The 21,074-nt window shown below is 41.4% G+C and overlaps 1 protein-coding gene across 3 annotated transcripts in view; it reads left to right on the top strand.

Annotated features, from left to right (window-relative positions):
* The window catches only part of AFF2 (ALF transcription elongation factor 2), a 342,768-nt gene extending 323,184 nt beyond the window's left edge, over window positions 1-19,584 (top strand). For all 3 annotated transcript variants that reach the window (XM_052813263.1, XM_052813262.1, XM_052813261.1), the window contains exons 17-21: window positions 2,805-2,876; window positions 3,239-3,332; window positions 6,708-6,757; window positions 13,446-13,660; window positions 18,142-19,584. In XM_052813263.1, coding sequence (XP_052669223.1) covers window positions 2,805-2,876; window positions 3,239-3,332; window positions 6,708-6,757; window positions 13,446-13,660; window positions 18,142-18,263 — 553 coding nt within the window. In that variant the 3' untranslated portion in view covers window positions 18,264-19,584. The remainder of the gene's footprint in view (window positions 1-2,804; window positions 2,877-3,238; window positions 3,333-6,707; window positions 6,758-13,445; window positions 13,661-18,141) is intronic.
* Window positions 19,585-21,074: the final 1,490 nt, after the last annotated feature.

Genomic DNA, 21,074 nt, shown 5'->3' with positions numbered 1-21,074 from the left:
CTTACTAATAAAATGCCTGAACTATTATTTTAAAATCTACTACTGTTCCTTATAGCTGTTTCATAGTGTTGGCTCCGTAGAAACAATGGTCTCCTGAGTAACTAGCGGCTTGTTTGCTTTATTTGCGCAAATTATCAAAGTGAAATCAAGCAGGATTAAATTTACCTATAAGTAGAACACCAGGATTTTTCCTCTTCACTGTGATGCACCTTTGCTTTCCCCAGTGTATGCTGGGAATATCACCATTAATGTCAGTGTAATTGCTGGCAGTTTACACAAGAGAAAGAAAAGGAGCAAATCAGGCCTTAAATGTTTGGGTTTTAATATGACAAAGGTGTTTTTTTAACGTGCAGGATTTTAACATGCCAGATGACTAGCTAGTAGAGACTGCCAAAAATAATGCATGTTTTACATTTTGAATAAGTAGGTATTTACATAATAAAATGTATCAAATCTTAAGAAGCTTTTACTCTCAGGTAAATAATATGCCTGCTAAATATTTAAAAACATGGTTTTACATTCTACACTTCATAAAGAGAAGAAAATCTAAAGAGATTACTCAACAAAAAAATGATGTTCACTCAACACTTAGGATCCAAGTTAAACGCTTGAGAGCAGAGAACTTAAGGAGCCGCCTATCTCTGCTCCACTGTGCTGAAACACTTCCTGCACTCTGACAGCAGGCAGTTCAGTACTTTGTGTCCTGAACTACACAGCTACAGTTGTATGGCAGGATAAATTGTATTTAAAGAAATGCTCTTTAAAGAAGTGAGCGCTTCTTCCTAGGAGCCTGCGTTTATTTTTATTTTTTAAGAAAACCACACGGCACTGTTGGAAATGTTGTTCCTCAGTCCAGTAGTCTGTCTGTTCAGAAGCGGATGGACCAAAAATCTTCGTTCATTCAAGAGTCACAACACACACACCACTTAACTCAGAGAGTGGCAGCTCTAGGAGTAGCTCACAAATGGGTGATAACCTGCAACTCCCCTCCACCCTCCACTGCTGGTGCTGGATGGAGTCAACCGAGCGTGCAGCTGCATCTTGGAGCAACCGGCACTCATCAGCGTAGGCAGCCCCGCTGCCTCGCTCTTCCCAGCAGCTCCTGTATCAGCACAGTCCTGCTGCAGGCTACGGGACAGATAGACCTTGGCGTGGAAGCAGCACCGGAACTGCTTTTGGATTGCTTTTTGAACTGCTTTTGGCTATAGAAGAATCTGGAGGACTTTGTTATAGTAGATCTCCAGTTTCTAAATAGCTAAAGTTAGGTGAGATTAATTCCCCCACCTGCCATCAAAGGTGGAGCTTAACTTACTAACTCTTGTATGCAGCATCTTGTAGGCAGCCAGTGAGAGACTGATTTGCCCATTTAATTGCTGTCAGTGGTCAGACATGGAAAAAAGGTGATTGCCCAGGTGAGCAGCAGGCTGGTACAGGTTCAATAAACTCCATGGACAAATACACAAATCTTGTGGGCTACAGTGGGTGCTGAATGTACAAACCAAGTGTGTGGCTGTGCACACACACTTTCTCAATGTGGCTCATAATGTTAACATAGATTTTTACTGTGAGATAAGAAATAGAAGGAGATTTTTAGATTTTTCTCACTTTTGCTCCTCCCTTCATCAGAGGCACCATTTTCCCCTTTTGCATTAGCTTGTGTCTGCCCTGAGTATCTGCATCAGACACCTGTTTGTGAAAGCAAGCGGAGCATCAAAGAGACTGGGAATATCGGAGATCTGACTGTCAAAGGTGTTTTAAGTTAATGGTAATGCTAAAATCCCTAACGTAACACTGAAAATCCCAGAGAGACATGTGTCTTCGTGTTTGATCAGACTCATTCAGTATGACTGGAACAACAATACCAAAGAGCAGGTGAGATAGGACGTGAAGGAAGCACATCAGGTGGTGTGCTACAGCTGCAAGCTGGGGGCTGATGATGGGGGTGGTGGGAGGAAGGCAGAGCGACAGCAGCGCTGCCTGCCTGCACTCCATTACCTCCTTGTAAATGAGAACTCATCAAGACTGCCTGGATACCTTAAAACTTTCTTACGCAACGCTGAACCCTATTACTTATTCTAACACAAGTACCTGTGAAATTGCATTAGGGCTCAGAACAATGATTTTATGCGATGAATTGATTTTCAAGAGACTAAATGCATGGAATGGAGTGTGCTCAGTTAAAGAAAAAAAAAGAGAGAGGAGGTAGGAATACTCAATCTTTGATCATCCAAATGCTGGACAGCAGCAATTAAATAGAGAGGGAAGACCAAGTACACAAGACTCATAAATTAATAGACCCAAGAATTTAAAAAGCTGTGAACATGGCCTTTCCTGTATTTAAAACTGTTTTCTATATAAAATTTATTAAAAGCTTTGAAGAAGGATTTATGAGAAGGATTTTGAAGGTATTATTCAAGCCCAAAGTATTACATGTAAAACCTTATTATATATTACTCTACTCTTCAGTACATATAGGGCCAAGATCTTATGCTTCTGTCCAACACCCATCACAAATGTTTGCAGGGCTCAGCCTAGATGGCTGGATATAATATCATTAATGTGCCCAAGAATAGTTCACGTCATTGGCCCAGAAAATGGGTTGGTGATTTACTTTAGCCCTCCAGATTTTAAGTGGTGCTTTCTGTTGAATTTTATGTTGATCTCATCGTTACAGAACAATGTGACCATTAACTGTTGCAGTTGGAGAAGAAAATCTATGTATGGCTGTTATTTTTCAGAGTGTCACTAGTATTCCTGGAAACATCTTAACTCTCAATTTCTTCTCTCCTCACCTTTTTGACAAGGTATGCAATGAGACTCAAGAATTTCACAGGCTCTTCTGCCACGGAAGGGGACAAGAAATTAGCAGTTTTATGGTAAGTCCCATTGCGACAATGAGAGAAGCAGCTAAAATCTTAAGGAGGACTTTAAAAGTACTGAATTACTTAAACAGCTTACAGAAGATCATTATTCTTGTTTTCCATTAAACTATTAAAGGATAACTAATGGATTTCTTCAGCAGCTGACTAAACATTTATTCTTCTAATTTATACTCTTATCAAGATGGGATTTTAATGCTTTTGACCACTTTTTTTTCTTACTCCGTTTGCTTATGTTTCGAAATCTAACCTTAGAACAGAAACTGCAAAATATAGGTCAGCTTTTTTCTTTTTTTTTTTACAGTTTATAGGTTTCATTAAGCAATGGAATTAACATAATCTTTTCCTAATTACCACAGCTACCGATGCTTATCACTTCTCTACTTGAGAATGTTTAAACTAAAGAAGGACCATGCTATGAAGTACTCCAGATCTCTGATGGAATATTTTAAGGTAATCTTTATTCTATTTAATTTATAGATATGAAATTAAATTCATACCAGCACTGAGAGCTCTCACAAGTATAACTGCGTGACTTAAAAGTCCCACATTTAACCTCCCCCCTGGGAAATGCAGGCAGGATGGCTGCCAGGGACTGGGGACAGAAGTGATTTGGGGGATTTTTGGATTAGTCACTTGATTCAAAGGACCATACTCAGTAATTCTACTAAAATAACATTATTCTCAACACCATGTAATGTTTATGCAAGTTTCTGTAAAGGAAACTGATTCTTTCAAGATTTCAAGGGGCAAGTGATTATGAACTGACACCCAATGAACCATAATAAAACAATTATTTAGGCTTTAGTTAGTTAAATTTAGATTTTAAATTGTCTGAGATTTGCTGAAGCTTATTGCAGACTCAGAGATTTCTCCTTTTATTTCTGTGGAACTTCAAATTTCCTTATCTACATCTTGAAAGTTTGCCTTTACCATTGTCATGACTCGGTGATGTTTTCCTTTACCTTGTCAAACACTGTTTACCCAGTATAAGAATGACAAGCCCTCACCGTTCCTAAATTAAGAGAGAAACAGCATCTTTCTTCAGCTCTGCCAAGGTTTTGATATTTATATTTTACTGGTTGATGTTGTTTGAAGCATACATTCATTCTTGTACTTTATTACTATGTATTATTCTATAATTATGTAATTATAGTGGTTTGTCAGCCCATCAGTCTTTTTTTGTTTTTTTCAGCCTCTCTGAATTTGTTACAGGCTTTGACATATTAGTGCTGCAAACCAGTAAAACTTTTAACACTGCAGTTTTAATATTTTCATGTAAATGGTGATAAAATGGTCCTTCTGCTGGAAAATTCCAGTACTGTCATGCTAGCAACCACCACTTAGTCCTGACTTCCCTGGTGTCCTCTGAGTGTGTGCATGTATCTCTATAACTTGAGTAATGTTACTCCTGATCTGCTTAAATTGAGGCTCCCTTGAAGTCATCAGGACTGCCTCTGTTGTACTCATGGAGTTTTCAGTCAGGGATTTGCACAACAAATTAAATTTGAACTAGACACATTTATAGCCTCAGCATTTTCATGAAATGTATTCCATCCACTTCAGATTTTATCCAGGATGATGTAGATTGTCTCTTAAAAAATGGTTATTGACAAATCATTTGATAAACTTTTTCTGCAGAAAGTAATGATTTCTTAAAAAAAAAAAAAAACAAACGTGATGGGGGGGATTCTCTCTTCCCTTGAAGCCACTTTACTTTCTGTAGCTGTGCAGATAGGTACAATGAAGAACATATTACTACTCCTAGCATAAGACCATTTTCCTGCATCTGCACAGAGAAAATGGCTTTTAATGTAAATGAAAATAAGGGAAAAAAAATTAAAATGTAATAAAATAGACAAATGAGGAATGCTGGTTTTAGGCATCCAGTTGAAGCTGAGTATTTCAGCTAGTGTTACTGTGTGTATGCTGTGGGCACTGTAACTCATTTGCTAGAAGTAGCGATTGAGTGTATACAGATTATATGTTCGGGATCTTTTTGTAGTAAAGGCATAGGAGGAGAAAAGAAAAGAATGGGAGCTATTAACTACGTATTAGTTTTGTATTGCTGCACAATGTTCTCTGTGTTCACTAGCGAGAATCTGTAATACAAATGAAAAAGACTAACTACTTGAATAGAGTTGTTATTCAAAATTTTGCACAATTTTAACTGTGAAAAGCAGCCCACTGTTTACAGCAGAACTGAAAGGAAATTTTTGGCAGAATTGTTTTTCATATTTTTCCTCACAAATGCCACTTTGTCCAAATTGAAACCATTTGTGGACAGAACAGGTTCTGATTAATTTCCAATTAAAAGTTTCAAATTGATATTTTTGACATTTCAAAACAGAAAATAACCATTTAATCATAAAAGTAGTTTTGAAATTTAGAGACAACTTGATGTAAAATATAATTAAAATGGTCAATTTGTAAAATTGAAATCAAACTTTTTAAGATTAGCAGAAGTGGCATCCTTTGCTGCATTTCCTCTAGAAGTTTGAGGAAGATTTTTATGTTTTTGAAAATGTGTTGTCAGTAGTCATTGGCAAAAATATTTCAAATATTTTCATTGTCAAATAACTACCTCCAGTTGAGGTCTAGTCTTAATCTTGACAGATCTAGTATTTGTCTCCAGATACTGTTGGGAACAATCCCCAGACAATAGAAACTAACATCAAAGCTGCTTCTTCATCCCTGAACACTTTCCAGGGGATTGTAGGATCTCCCTCCTTCTTACATACAAGTGGGTGGCAAAAATATACACTACATATGTTCTGTACTGCAAAACACTCACTTCATGCTCACATCTTTAATGAAACACAGTGGCATGCTTTATAGGAACATATAGGCAAGGCCAATATCATGGTTTGGGCAGTGTTTTCTGCTTTGGTCAATACTGGTTGGCAAGTTTAGCTGTGGTTTAGAAGTCAAGGGTAGGATTTTGCTCCCAGAGTCAGCTGTGTGACCTTGGGCCATGCCCCGGGCTGCTCTGCGCTCCACTGAATCTCTGTGCCTCACATGCAAAATAGCGATTACAGTAACCAGAATAATCTTGTAATAATGACGGTAATACTTTGCAGAGAACTTGTAAAATTTGATTGAATTTTCACTGTGCATGCTGACTTCTTTGCAAGGGAGCTCAGAGTGATTGTTTTCAGAAAGCACACATAGATAACTTCAGCCCTGATACTACCACTTCTTATGGGAACTAATAAGGTACCACCCAGTCTGAGCAAGACTGGAAAAATCTGGCTTTATTGTTGCTGGGCAGTCTTTTTGTACAGGGTTGTACAAGGTGCTGCACAGACGTGAAAGGCAGAATGAATCAGGGGGTAAGGAAAGTCAATTTGTGCAAATCAAATACATAAAAACAAGGGCATTCAAGCAGATCCTCACTAGAAGTTTTATTTCTACTGCTATCTGAATCCCAATCCACCTTCCCTAGCAACTTGGGAGGGACTAATTTCATTAAGACATCAACCCAGTTTCTTTTTGTTTCTTATTAAAAGATTGTAGGTCCCCCTAAAGATAAGAGTTCTGAAGAACTTTGTAGAATAAGTTTCAGTGGTAATTAAACCACGTCTTTGTGAACTACATCTGCTTTTACTGGAACTTTACTATATTCCCTCTTTCATCAAGTGACTTTCAAGTTACTGGTTGGAACCTACCAATCATCCACCAGCCATTTAATTATGGGACTGATGCGCAGAGCTGTTCTGCTACATGCACTGTAGCTCTTGCAACGAAAACAGGTAGCCTTGAGCCTTGTGTCATCACTATTCATGTACTTGCATCACCTTTATTTACATTTTGGTTTTGTGCTTACAGAACTCTTCAAAAGCCTCACAGGCCCCCTCACCTTGGGGCGGCAATGGAAAGTGAGTATTTTCTGCTGAGTACTTCTGTCTGAGAACAAGTGGTTCCAAGAGCGGGGGGAAATGTTTTGGTGCCTCTAAAGGCAAAGGTCAGGCCATGACTCAGTGGTTTGGGAGCTACAGGTATGTTTCAAATATGCAGCAGGTAGAAAATGTTCTTCTGGGCTACAAAATTGATCCTACAGCTGCCTTGGGCTTGTGGGGCTGAGGGGATCCCACTGGGCTAAATCAGGTACCCATGTGAGCCATCCAGTGTGGGTGGGAAGGAAGAACTGAAACACACCTTCATCTTTGTGCAAATCCCTCTTAAGTCTAAAATCACCCGTGGTGGGTCTGTGCTGAATTCTTTGACAGTTTGCTTCTCAAGCCAAATGAAGGCCATAAAGATATCTGTTAATTAGCTAGCAAGTACCATGTCATTTCAGGAAGCCAAACTAAAGTTAACCTTCATTGCAATGATTTTTCAATGATTCGTTCAGTAATGAAAGACCAATGAATATTTCATTGATATATGGTAAGTGCTGTTTAATAAAACTGAAGGCATAATAGTGGTGAAAATGTGAAGGCACTTAGTCAGCCAATTATCAGTGGCTTTGTACTAACGTTAAAACACCCTTGCCTCAGATATGAAGTCAGGGTAATGCAGTTATGATCTGCTGTTCAATGAAGGTGCATTGCTGCTGCAAACTTGCCTTTACCTTGCAATGTCTATTGCCACGTGACACACATTTCTCCTGCTCCTTTCTCCTGGCCATGCATATAGATACAGGTAGAATAAAAGAGAAGGACTTTACCTTTCCTTCCTTCTTTATTTGAGTAGGCTAAATTCTAGGTGAAAATGATTATTGTTAATGGTCTCTTTCTGGTGGTTCATAAGAAGAAATTACTATTAGACACTCCAAGGAAACAAAGTAATAAAACTGTAGAAGGGGTTGAAGTTTAGCACACAATGAATTGAAGTTTTCAAACAGACTTTGTTCTGAATCAGTGCAAAACCAAAAATTCCAACATTTTGCTTAAAGGAAAATATTGTCTTAGATAATTCAAAATATTTTGGGGTGTATATGTTACACACACACACACCAAATACACAAAATTATTTTGAATATGTGTGTGTGTATAGGTAATTAAGTATAGATTATAACACAAACTAAAGTGATGAAATACTAAATCACTTCATATAAAAACTGAAAAGATATTTTAACATTGGAAAAGCAACTACTAAATTAAATTATTCAATATGTGCCAGCTTTTCAAAGTATTTAAATGTCAGTGAAACCTTGTATTGCAATAAAAATGCAGTAAGGTTTACATAAAGTTTTAGTGCTGAAATAGACTACTGGAGCATTACACCTCTCTTGTTCCTTAAGAAGTGGCTTATACCTAAAAATTTCATGAAGCAGAAGTTATCCTTTTATTCCTGTCCTATAGTAGACCCCTATGAAGTGTGTGCTCTGCAGGTGATGACATCTCCCTTGCTATTTAAAGGAGCTGATTAGGTGCCCAGGATTTAGAATCAGTGGGTTTTGACTGGAGGAGAAAATTCTTGCCTGGCCACAAGGTAGGCAGCAGAAACCCAGCATTCAGGTCAGCATCACTTCTAACATAACACCCAGCTGATCAGTCTCTTCCCACTAACTTTGGAGGTAAGGAAGTAAAGCTCTGAAAGTGCACATCTCTGTCTTTTATTCAGAGAAGGAAGCACTTGACATGTAAGAATAACTGAATGTGACAAGGCCTTGTTATAAGGGTGTTATTATGACACCTATGACCCAGCACACAAAGTCCACAGTCCACACTCAGGTCTTCTGTCCCCTCTGTCTGGAGTCTTAGAAGGAAAGCCCTCCAGCTGGCTCAGAGTTGCCGTATATCTCAGGTGTCTCCTGGTAGCCCCAAAGACTGTCTCGGGCCTGGTGCTGCCACTGGCAGAACGTGCTCTGCCTTCCCCAGGGCTACACGCTCTACAGTTTCCTCTTATTCCCCTGCGAATCTGTACCAGATGGGAAGAGAAGTTGCACACCACAGAGGAGAGACCAAACGCCATCAGGGTATGGCACCACTGGAGATGGATCAGCAGCCTGGTTCAGAATGGGGAGACAGCAGGGTGTTCTTAAATCTTTTTGTGAACAAAGCAAAAACTTATCCATTGCCATGAAGTGTAGTCTGCTCAGGATCTCAAACCATCGAAAATCTCAGCTTGGCTTACTGGAATTTCTGGCCACTTTTGTTTGAAAGGGCTGTGAACCTCTACAAAGTTGGCCTGAGTTCCAGGCTGGCAATGAAACAAATTTTCCCTGGTTTCATTACAGAAATGTTTCCCACCTCTAGCGACAGAAAGCACAAAATAGAGAGATTTAATAGACTCACCACAGTAATAATGGCTGTGCACAACAGGGTAAATCCAATGAACAATGTGCTTTATTTGGCAGAAGTGCGTCAGCTTGTTGTAAGTGGCTCTAACAAAATACTCCTGGTCTCCTCAGATACTTATGATTTTTAACTGCTCCCAGACCTAATCTAGTATAGTTCAGCTCTTCTGTGCATTAAAGACACTGTGGCGTGTCAAGTAACCAGGATGTTTTGAGACTTAAAAATAAAACGTTTGTGCCGTAGGATATGCTTAAACTATAACACATAAGCTGTGTAAAAAGCTACTAGCTGCTGAATTAACGTGGTCTCTAGCTCTGGAAAAAGAATGTATCACAGGAGCCTGTTGTTGAGCACAGGTAATAGCAGGGCACTGCTGGAAAATCTGCAGCAAAAGCTGTTGCCATAAATGCCTTTCAGCCCAAGGCTGTGCCGTGGTGGTAGTCTGTCCCACAGCACCTGCAAGGTATCAGCACGGCAGGTCTGTGCCCACGCTTCATGTTCGGGACCACTGACGGTGGCTTATAAAGCCAAGAGGAGGAGCCTTTCTGTCCTGGGGTTTGGATAAGGCCCATAATGAGTCTGAGTGAGCTTGATGCTGTTACACAGCATGAGACATCAGTGGCCGCCTGTCAAGGAAGGGGTTGCAACATCCCAGTCCGGAGAGTTTTGGTGTCTTTGCTTCATGCAGAGAGTGCTGGGAACATTTCAGCCCTGTGTTTCAAATGTATTCCACAGCAAATCGAATGTGTTTGTTTAGGTAAGTGGTTCCAAATGGGGGCAAGAGAAGAGATTTTTGGAATCCTTAATCTTGTTGACTGAAACAAATTCATCATGGAAACATGGTGGGATGACTTGCACAACCAGAGTGCTGCAATGGATGCCTATAAACTCTTCAGAAGGGATAGGCAGGGAAGGAGAGGCAGTAGTGTAGCCCTGTATGGTAGGGAGTGTTTTGATTGTCCGGAGCTTAGCGATGGTGATGAAAGGGTTGAGTGTTTATGGGTAAGAATCAGGGGGAAGGCCAACAAGGCAGGTGTCATGGTGGGAGTCTGTTACAGACCACCCAACCAGGATGAAGAGGCAGACAAAATATTCTATAAGCCGCTGGGAGAAGTCTCACAATCGCTAGCCCTTGTTCTTGTGGGGGACTTGAACTTACCAGATGTCAGCTGGAAATACAATACAGCAGAGAGGAAACAGTCTCAGAGGTTCCTGGAGTGTGTGGAAGAGAACTTCCTGACACAGCTGGTGAGTCAGCCAACTAGGGAAGGCACCCCGCTGGACCTGTTGTTTGTGACCAGAGAAGGACTTGTGGGTGATGGGATGGTTGGAGGCCCTCTTGGGCATAGCAATCACAAAACGATAGAGTTTTTGATTCTTGGAGAAGTAAGGAGGGGGGTCAGCAGAAGTGCTACCTTGGTCTTCTGGAGGGCAGACTTTGGCCTGTTTAGGAGCCCGGTTGACAGAGTCCTTTGGGAGGCAGTCCTGAAGGGCAAAGGAGTCCAGAAAAGCTGGACATTCTTCAAGAAGGAAATCTTAAAGGCACAGGAGCAGGCCGTCCCCATGTGCCAAAAGACAAGCCGGCAGGGAAGAAAACCAGCCTGGCTGAACAGAGAGCTTTGGCTGGATCTCAGGAAAAACGGGAGAGTTTTTGACCTTTGGAAGAAGGGGCAAGCAACTCAGGAGGACTACAAAGATATCATGAGATTATGCAGGGAGGAAATTAGAAGGGCCAAAGCCCAACTAGAACTTAATCTGGCTAATGCCATAAAAGATAATAGAAAATGTTTCTATAAATACATTAGCAACAAAAGGAGGGCTGAGGAGAATCTCCATCCTGTATTGGATGCAGGGGGCGAAACATAGTGACAATGGCTGAGGAAGAGGTTGAGGTACTTAATGCCTTCTTTGCCTGAGTCCTTAATAGTAAGACCAGTTGTTCTCCAGGTACCCACCCCCTGTGCTGAAAGACAGGGATGGGGAGCAGAATGAAGCCCCTGTAATCCAAGGGGAAATGGTTAGCGACCTGCTAAACCACTTAGACATACACTAGGCTATGGGGTCAGATGGGATCCACCCAAGGGTACTGAGGGAGCTGGCAGAAGGGCTCACCAAGCCGCTTTCCACCATTTATCATCAGTCGTGGCTAACTGGGGAGGTCCCAGTTGACTGGAAGTTAGCAAATGTGACGCCCATCTACAAGAAGGGACGGAAGGAGGATCCAGGGAACTACAGGCCTGTCAGCCTGACCCCAGTGCCAGGAAATGTTATGGAGCAGATCATCTTGAGTGCCGTCACGTGGCACATAGAGGGCAACCAGGTGATCAGGCCCAGTCAGCATGGGTTTGTGAAAGGCAGGTCCTGCTTGACTAACCTGATCTCCTTCTATGACAAGGTGACCTGCTCAGTGGATGAGGGAAGGGCTGTGGATGTTGTCTACCTAGACTCTAGTAAAACCTTTGACACCATTTCCCACAGTATTCTCCTGGGAAACTGGCTGCTCATGGCTTGGACGGGCATACTCTTCGCTGGGTAAAAACCTGGCTGGATGGCCGGGCCCAAAGAGTTGTGGTGAATGGAGTTAAATCCAGCTGGTGGCCAGTCACAAGTGGTGTTCCCCAGGGCTCAGTACTGCGGCCAGTTCTGTTTAGTATCCTTATCAATGATCTGGATGAGGGGATCAAGTGCACCCTCAGTAAATTTGCAGATGACACCAAGTTGGGCAGGAGAGTTGATCTGCTGGAGGGCAGGAAGGCTCTACAGAGGGGTCTGGACAGGCTGGATCGATGGGTCGAGGCCAACTGTATGAGGTTCAACAAGGCCAAGTGCCGGGTCCTGCACTTGGGTCACAACAACCCCATGCAGCGCTACAGGCTTGGGGAAGAGTGGCTGGAAAGCTGCCTGGCAGAAAAGGACCTGGGGGTGCTGGTTGACAGCCGGCTGAATATGAGCCAGCAGTGTGCCCAGGTGGCCAAGAAGGCCAATAGCATCCTGGCTTGTATCAGAAATAGCGTGGCCAGCAGGAGCAGGGAAGTTATTGTTCCCCTGTACTCAGCACTGGTGAGGCCGCACCTCGAGCCCTGTGTTCAGTTTTGGGCCCCTCACTACAGGAAAGACATTGAGGAGCTGCAGTGTGCCCAAAGAAGAGCAACGAAGTTGGTGAAGGGCCTGGAGCACAAGTCTTATGAGGAGCGGCTGAGGGAACTGGGGTTGTTTAGCCTGGAGAAAAGGAGGCTGAGGGGAGACCTTATCGCTCTCTACAACTACCTGAAAGGAGGTTGTAGTGAGGTGGGTGTTGGTCTCTTCTCCCAAGTAACAAGTGATAGGATGAGAGGAAACAGCCTCAAGTTGTGCCAGGGGAGGTTTATTTGGGTATTAGGAAAAACTTCTTCACCAAAAGGGTTATCAAGCCCTGGAACAGGCTGCCCAGGGAAGTGGTTGATTCACCATTCCTGGAGGTATTTAAAAGACATGTAGATGTGGCACCTGGGGACATGGTTTAGTGGTGGACTTGGCAGTGCTAGGTTAATGGTTAGACTCGATCTTAAAGGTCTTTTCCAACCTAAAGGATTCTATGATTCTATAAATTTTCAAAGAGAATATCTTTATGTGAGCATTCAGCGTTGCACAGCTCTAAACATGAGCTTGCTGTGCTGACCTCCACACTGCCTGCAGCCAGCAGGTGATTCCTAATTGCTGGTGTTAGAATTAAAGGAAAATCTATATTAGAACAGTAGTGCTGCACTAAGTAGGTAACTTAAAACACTGCTCTGTACAAAACTGTGTGGATGAACTGTAGGCAATTAGAAACAAATCTCCATAGCCAGTCTTAAAGAATCCTATAGAGATATTCATAATCCTACAGTACCCTCAGCTCCTAATACTGCTCTGCAGGGTGCTTTTAAGACTTGCACTTTACTTATTGTGGTGACTGTATTTGGAGCAAACTATCATTGTGGTTTCCACAAAATGCTTTGATAATAAGCCAATATTGCACATTGAGTGTTTTCTAACTGCCATTGCAGCTTCTGGCAGCAGGTAGAAAAATCATTACAGCTATGAGATACTTCTTTCTCTGAAAGATTGCTCTATTTTTATGATAGATTTTTTTTTTTAAATAACAGTTCATTTATAGGGAGAATTAAATCCCTTTTTATTTTCAGTCATTCCCACTTTATAAGCTCTCCTTTCTCATAAAACCAGGAGATACTACTGCTCATTCTCCCCTGACTGGGGTGCAGAGTTAATTTTTCAAGTGCATTTAGGAGGGCAATGAAGTGGTGTGTGTGAGGGGGACTCACTCTCCCTTTTCCTCTCGCAGGAGCACAGAAACACCATCGCCCATGTCCCTGAGCCCGTCCCCCGTCAGCTCTGCTGGAAGCAGCGCGGGCACCGCCGGCTCCTCCTCAGCGGGGACCATCACCATCCCTCAGCGCATCCACCACATGGCTGCCAGCCACGTCAACATCACCAACAACGTCCTGCGGAGCTACGAGCATTGGGACATGGCTGACAAGCTGACTAAGGAGAACAAAGGTGCCCCACTCGGCTTCTTCTTTGTCCCCTTTGGCTCATCAGCTTTAGCTTGCTTTCTGTTCTTGTAGGCGTTGTTGGGAATTGGACCCAGAACCACCGCATCTAAGAGCACAACTGTGACAGCTTGAGCAAACAGACCAAATCTGCTTGCTGGTCACTGTAGCCAACGTGTGTCTTCTCTTGTCAAGCACAGAGGGGGGATGTGTAACACACGCTGAACACGGGGTTACCAGAGCAGCTGGCAAATAATTTAGCAAACATGAGCCCCAAGTGATGAGAGCTTTTGAGTCTGCAAATTCGTTCACAGTTTCAGCTTCTCATAGAGCACCGAGGTTATTTTCAGACTGCTCTGTCAACGGGTTTAAGACTATTAAAATGCGAGCTAGGATAATAAGGAAACATTAGATGTTATGTTTATGCAGGGAGTCTGATTAGGAGATGTCCACTGAAAGCCATGACCTTGACTCTCCTATGGTTGGATTGCAAATCTGCTTGTTTATTCCTAACAACAAAATGTAAGTCTTTACCACAGTCATTTCAAAGGAGTTCTGGCAAGCAGTTCGTGACTGGGTTATATTGAGTATAGTGGAGTGGCTGAGATGTAACTAAAGGACAAATTTGGCCTATTGTTGGCCAGCTGTGAACTTCCTATGATAATGTAATTATTCAGATTCCAGCTTTGGGCTTGCACAAATCATTGACAAAGCTTTCTTTGACACTAGAGGTGTACAGCCTAACTGGGAAATATTCTCATCATGAATTGGCTCATTCTCTTAAATTATACTGAGATTTTAGATGGCTGACTTTTCCTGACAAATGTGCTCACTGTATGCAGTTTGATCTTACTCCCATTAATGTCAGTGGCAAATTTCCACTGATTTAGAGAAACTAAGCTTGAGATTTATAGAGTTTTATGTCTGAATGGTGGGTCATAATGATCTATCCCTGGATGAGGAACAATAATAGAAGTTCTGTCCAGTCCTCCCCACTGCTTCTTGCCTTTGTTCGCATTGGTTAATTTAGTAGCAGTGCAGTCATTTTGGATTTTTTCCATAGCTGCATCCATTTTCACAAAATGTGAAAGTGATTCCCTGTCAAATGTACTGCAGAATGTTACAGTGGGAATGCAGAAGGATGCTCTGATAGGAGAAAGAGATGGCGATAATCTTGTAATTAGCCCTGTGTGTTGTGGAGTTGTTAAATGTTCTACTTGGTATTGAATCAAAATAGCTCAGGCATTCAGCCAGCAGACAGAAAATGTACCCAGCCACTGCTGTTATCAGTCCTAGAGCTGGATGAGAAAAAACCTGCTGACTCTCTCTCTGCATTTTCCCCCCTACGCTCTTCTTTGTTCTCATTTTGATTTACGATCAAACCAACCCAATTCTGCAAAGCCATATAGGAATAATCTTTATTCAGATGAGCAGTCGCTTTGACTTCCGTGGGACTGGATGCATGAATAAGGGTTTCTCACATGAGCAAGACATCTAGGGTTGTGCCCTGTTCTTTCATATCTTGTTTCACAAACTGCAGCCGTGTTACAGGGAATGGAAAGTTCGTGTTACTTCAAATTTCATTTAAGTATTATAAGCCATTGGAGAGAGATCAGAGTTTCATACATGCTATAGCTGTCTGTCTTTACATTTCATCTGGAAAGATACCTCATTTCTAATTAAATACTTGATTTAAAGTTGCATGCTTACACACAATTGAACTGCAATTTGAAAAATGCATGGTGTAAAAAAAAAGTATATAAGGACTGCTGTGGTACTCTGCAGGTCTTCATCATATCACATGATGGGTTCCATTTACAGAACTTTATGGAAGACACTTCGATGTGAGAAATGTTAGTGTTTCATGAAACCTAGCTGTAATTATTTTAGTAGATGTCATCTGCATCTCTCAAATAATTCAAAACAGCTATATCTTGCTGTCTGGGACAGGACTCATCCCTTTCCCCATAGCTATCTCTAATCCACCTTTGCCAGCTGGACTGGCTGTTCCAGCGCCCAAGCTCTGGTACACTGGCGTGTGGACTGTGAGTTCAAAAATGCCCCATGACGGCAAACGGGATAGGTGCAAAGACCAGACTCTGCCTTGAGTCCCAGGTAAAAGACAGATACCTTGGCTTCTCACTCAGGGGTTTGGGCAGTCAGTTCATCATAAAAAATGAGATTTTTTTTCTCCGCCTTGAAATAATAATGGTCTCAAAAAACAAACAAACACAAACCCACAAGAAAGCCACGTTTAAGATAAAAATGAATTTTCTTTTTGAAAAAATTACATCCAGTAACTAGTTTGGGGTTTTTTTTCCCTTGTGGTCAGCTCTCACTGTGTCTGTTGTCTTCTGAACCACAGGGTACATGTTGCCCGAGAACATGTCCCTTATGAGCTAGTAGAGATGGGTATAAAAAGGTGGTCCCATCATTGTAATGTCTAGTAGCCTTTGCCTCTGGTTCTTACTGCTGTCATAGATGTTTCTTAGGTCATGCCCATGCAGACACAAGAGATATCTTCCATGTTGTAGGAGCTGCGCAGCCTCCCCTTGTCCACGGCTGTCAGCTTAGGTTTTGTGCTCCTCTGAGTATGCCTGCACGCTCCCAGTTTGGACTTGACTCATGTCCAGCTGGCTCAGAGCAGGAGACAGAAGCCTTTCTTGTCAGCCTGACAAAAGACGTGCCGTTGAAATAAAAAGGCATAGCAAGAGGGAGAACAGCAGAACTGTGACCTGCCAAGCTGATCTGGTTTGAAAAGGAAAGTGGGAACATACTGTCGTATACCTCTGGTCGATAGAGTTTAGAGGGTGTGGGAGAATAGATGGAGTTTGTCATAAACTCTGCATCTGTAGCAGGCTAGGCTAAACTGCAGACTTCCCAAAGCCAATCCACGGGCTGGTTTGTGTTGGATCACCTGGAGTGTTGTTCACCATCTATAACATCAAACTCTCAGCTGACTTTACAAAATCAGATAATTTTTTTAAGCTACCAAAGCTAGCAGCACTTTTTCTCTACAGTAGAAAACTATCAGCTCTGTAGTGACAAAGGCCTGTTCTTTAGTAAGTGGCTTCAGTGCTTGTGGCTTTTTCAAGAAATGTTAAACTGAAATCAGGCTTTAAAGGTAAATTCTCAGCGTTAACAGCAATTATTATTTATTTGAGCCTAGAATGAGATCTCCAGAATGGAAGCAAGGCAGTGTGTTATTTCACTTCTAAATGTATTGATTTTACACTGGAGGAGGGGAATAAAAGACAGAGGAAGGAAGATTAAAAGTAACTGCTGGCTGCAGCATCTTAACGCAACTGGTGATAGCCCTAAGCTTTCATTATGCTTGCCTCCAGCCAAATCACTTTGTGCTGTGATACTGCTGTAGCTCCCAAGCTGACCAGGGTCAGGCTGTCAATACTTGGATAGAAGACCTCAAAGCAGCACTTACTTGCTGAAGAAAGTACTGATAATGATTTTGTACCCGCATCTGCTCTCCCGAACTGCAGCCAATACAGTGTTAGCTGACTGAGTGCCACGCACTGGATTTTAGATAGGGTGAGAATGTAAGGGCTCAGCCACCGGTTAGTGTGATTGTTGGTTGTTATCTGAGCTCTGAGGGACTTTAAATGAGAGTGGGCTCCCACTCACCTAAATATAGCATAAGTGTTGTGTATGTGGGAATGCCTGCACCTTAGTGAGCGGAAAGACAAGCTGTGGGAGAATAGAGGACACAAACCAGTTCTCCGTTGAAAGCAATTCGGAAAGGTCTGTTGGGCCTAACAGCATTAGTCTTTCACCCAGAGAGCATCTAACACATGGCATAAAGTAAACTGGTGTGATGCTTCCTAACTATGGCGCTCTGTTTAGTGGCCTCCTGTTAACCCTTCCCAACACCTGATCCCAGTGGCCTTACCCATCTTTTCTTTCCCCTTATAGGTTCCCATCTCCTAGATGGTATTTTTCTGCTGGGTTCCCTCTCTCCTCTTCCTTATTCCCTCCCACCCCACACACGTCCTCTGGGGCCTGCGGCCAGCAGGATGAGCAGAGGGCCAAAACTGCTGCAATGGCAGTAACAGAAATTGGAGGGTGGGGAAAAGAGCAAGCAAGGTCTTCTGCAAGATCCAGACTAGCTCTTCATGCCCAGGAGAGGGTACAGCATGGAAAAGGAAATGCCACAGTTTATTGCCAGCTATTTAAATCATGCCATCAGCAAACCTAGGCTCAGAAAACTGAAAGTGCAGATCATCAGAGCTAACGAAGACTATTGGCAACCACTCATACTATGTTGTGGTTGACTTCCAGCATGGATAATCTAATTCGGTCTGTTTAAATGTATTGTTGCCTTTGTTTAAATTCTTTCCTACTGATCATGTGCTTATGTACACAATGTCTTGAGAACTTACTAATAGTACTGCTACTACTGAGTGGGAAGTCATGGATGCATGTATTTCTGTACCATTGCCTGAAACAATGACTTCTGTGTCTTGTGTATTCCAGAATTCTTTGTAGACCTGGACTCAGTGATGGGACCCTTAACACAACACAGCAGTATGACCAATCTGGTTCGTTACGTTCGCCAAGGACTCCACTGGCTCCGCATTGAGGCTCATTTGTTGTAGTGACTGCTGCCCTGTTCATAACATCCCCATTCTTCTACCTCTACCAGCGCAGAGACGATCACTGGTGGAACTCCACTCATTTCTGGAAGTTTATTCATGTAACTTCATTTTTATTGCCTTTTTTAATATCCTATCTATTGGAAGTAGAAGTCACCATAAATGGAACTTATGACTCAAAGAGCAGTATGTGTTGTACCATCTAATCATTTTCGACAATTTTCTATGCCTTGTGTCTCCTGGATCCTGCCATCCTTATGTGCTTTATGGAACGGTACATTCCCTGCAGTATTGTTTTAAGTCCATGCTGCCTTCAAGTGAAAACAAAAAAGCACTTTGAGAAGATATGGATTCCTGAGAAATAGTACAAAGCGTCTTAAATATTTGAGGGTATATATGAGAAGTCCCTTCTGAAATAAATTAGTAGAAGTTATAGCTATTCAAAGTCGTCTTCTGAACCTGAACCAAGCTTTCCGACGCTTAATTCTGGCATCACTACCTGACACAGTACATTCCTAAGATTTCATACTTCCTATAGGCTTAATCTCTAAAAGAGAACATTGAATATCTTACAGGTACATAATGTAAGATCACCAAAGGTGTTAAGAGGTAAAAGGTTGAAGGAATGCCTCATTAAAGAACGATGACACACTATGCAATGAGGTTTTGATATTCCATTCTTCCTGTTTATTGTTGGCTTAATAATTTCAGTAGGCAGCAGAATTTATTGCAGGTTTTAGGCAATTTCAAAATATTAGCTTTCATAGTCTTATCTACCATTCCTATACTAAATCTGTGAATTTTCTTTCAGTTTTACTGTTTAGTCTCAAACAAATACTCATCCAAGATTTTTCTTTATAGAACAATCTCTCCTTGCATAGTGACTCAGTGAAAGCAGATTTTAACAGGACCGCTACACTCTAAGCATTGATATTGTATGTAAAAGTCCATTAATAAGTGTATGCAGATTCTTCATGAAACTCTCTAGAAGTTTAACTAACCAGCTACTGTTGAAACATTATAATTCCATGTGTCATCAATTTTCACCTGTTTTGTTCATTTCAGAGCATTAGAAACAAACAGTATTATCTTGCTATCTTGAAAAGAATGTCAAATTAAATAAAATCACCAGATTTACCCAAAAGCAATATAACATTTGTTTAATAATGGCCATGAATACTTCAGTCAGATTACCTATTTTCCAAGCTCTGCATCTGTTTACCCATGCTGTCATGTTTTGGACCATTCCTCTAATGCGTGAATAATAATGAGACAATTCAGATAGAATTTCAAAGCAATTGTGAATAAATTACACCATTTCACATTTGCTCTTTCCTCTTCTTTTTTCCCCTGTTATAAACTGCACTGCTCTTCTGGTGCCACTGCAAGAAGCGCTGGTGCATGAAACAAAACAAAATGAATTTATATCAATAATTCACAAGACTTTAAGTGGTCTCATCTCATTCTTGATATAATGCCTGCATACCTTACTGAACTGTAAATTCCATTTCTATAAACAGAAAATGCTCATAGCAATGTAAATATTATTCTGTCTCATCTCATTGAAATAATACAATATGTGTATTAAATGCCATCCAGATATTAGTTAATTGCAATTACCTTCTGCTATATAATCCTGTATATCCTTTAATCTGGTGAGTTATTGGATTCTACTCACTGGGTTGTGACCAGATAAATAGGACAAATTTGCATTTAAAAGGTTCAGACTGTTATGATTTTTAGAGCAGGCCTTGGATATTTGCAATAAAAGCAGTTTAAGGACTCTGCCCAATGCACATTTAAGACAAACATTACTGTAGCTGTTATATATTAGCTCCCTGTAGTACTACCATTTCTTAAAAATCAATACTTCCTAATATTTTGTTCCAGAAGACTGTATTATAAATGTAGCCAAGGTGCGTAATTGGAGAAATCATCCAGTTTAGGGTTGTCTGCAAAGGACATTTGCAGAACATGCACATCCTGTATTATCTGCACATTCCTGTTCCTGAAGTGGTCGATATACCCTTATCTGTTTTCTGAGGGTTTCAGTAACATGGCTGAAACGTGAATCTGACAGTGTTTGTCACGCTGATTCTGGCCCCAGTAGCTAATGAATAAAAACACAACAGTGAGAACTATTCAGAAATGTAGATGAAAGGTGGTTGTTGTTTGTGGGTTTTGGTTGGTTTTTTTTAAGAAAAAGAAAACAAAACACTTGAAGTATTTCATTTTTTTGAACAGGGTGAGTACTTGAGATGAAGTAGTGTTGGGGTGGTTTTGTTGTAAGCCAGTGTTTTCCATTCTTTTTGCAAGATCTCACTAATGAGAATCAGTAACTATTTAGTCTAATTAAGTGCATTGTCGTCACTTGTTCCCTTAATGTAGGCTGAAATCCTAGACTTCCATGCATTTATGAAGCATAGATATGTCTTGAAATACAATCTTCAGACACAAGACTGTTCAAAGAGTCAGCTGCAGTCACTCAGTGAAGACAATGTATTATCTTTCCCCTGTTGTTCCCCCAGTAAACAGACTCCTATCTCTGAATTTACCCTGTGTTCACAACCTTTTGCTTAAACAGCTTAAGGAATTAGCCCACCTGATTTTGTATCCTGTGACTTAGTTTGAAATGTATGCTCAATCAATGGCATGATTATAAGTCCAGCAGTCAAGTCTAGGATCACAAGCCAACTTCCTATTTAGCAGTCTTGTTTCAAAAGCGGCTTAGAAACAAATTAAATATGGAGAGTGAATTACCGTCTTATCCCTGGGGATGATGCTTCTTTTGGGTTAGTTATTAAGGATTATTGC

The sequence above is a fragment of the Harpia harpyja genome, chromosome 18, assembly GCF_026419915.1.
Source record: "Harpia harpyja isolate bHarHar1 chromosome 18, bHarHar1 primary haplotype, whole genome shotgun sequence".
Lineage (NCBI taxonomy): Eukaryota > Metazoa > Chordata > Aves > Accipitriformes > Accipitridae > Harpia > Harpia harpyja.
Note: the sequence above shows the minus strand (reverse complement) of the source record. Positions and strands in the feature narration are given on the sequence as shown.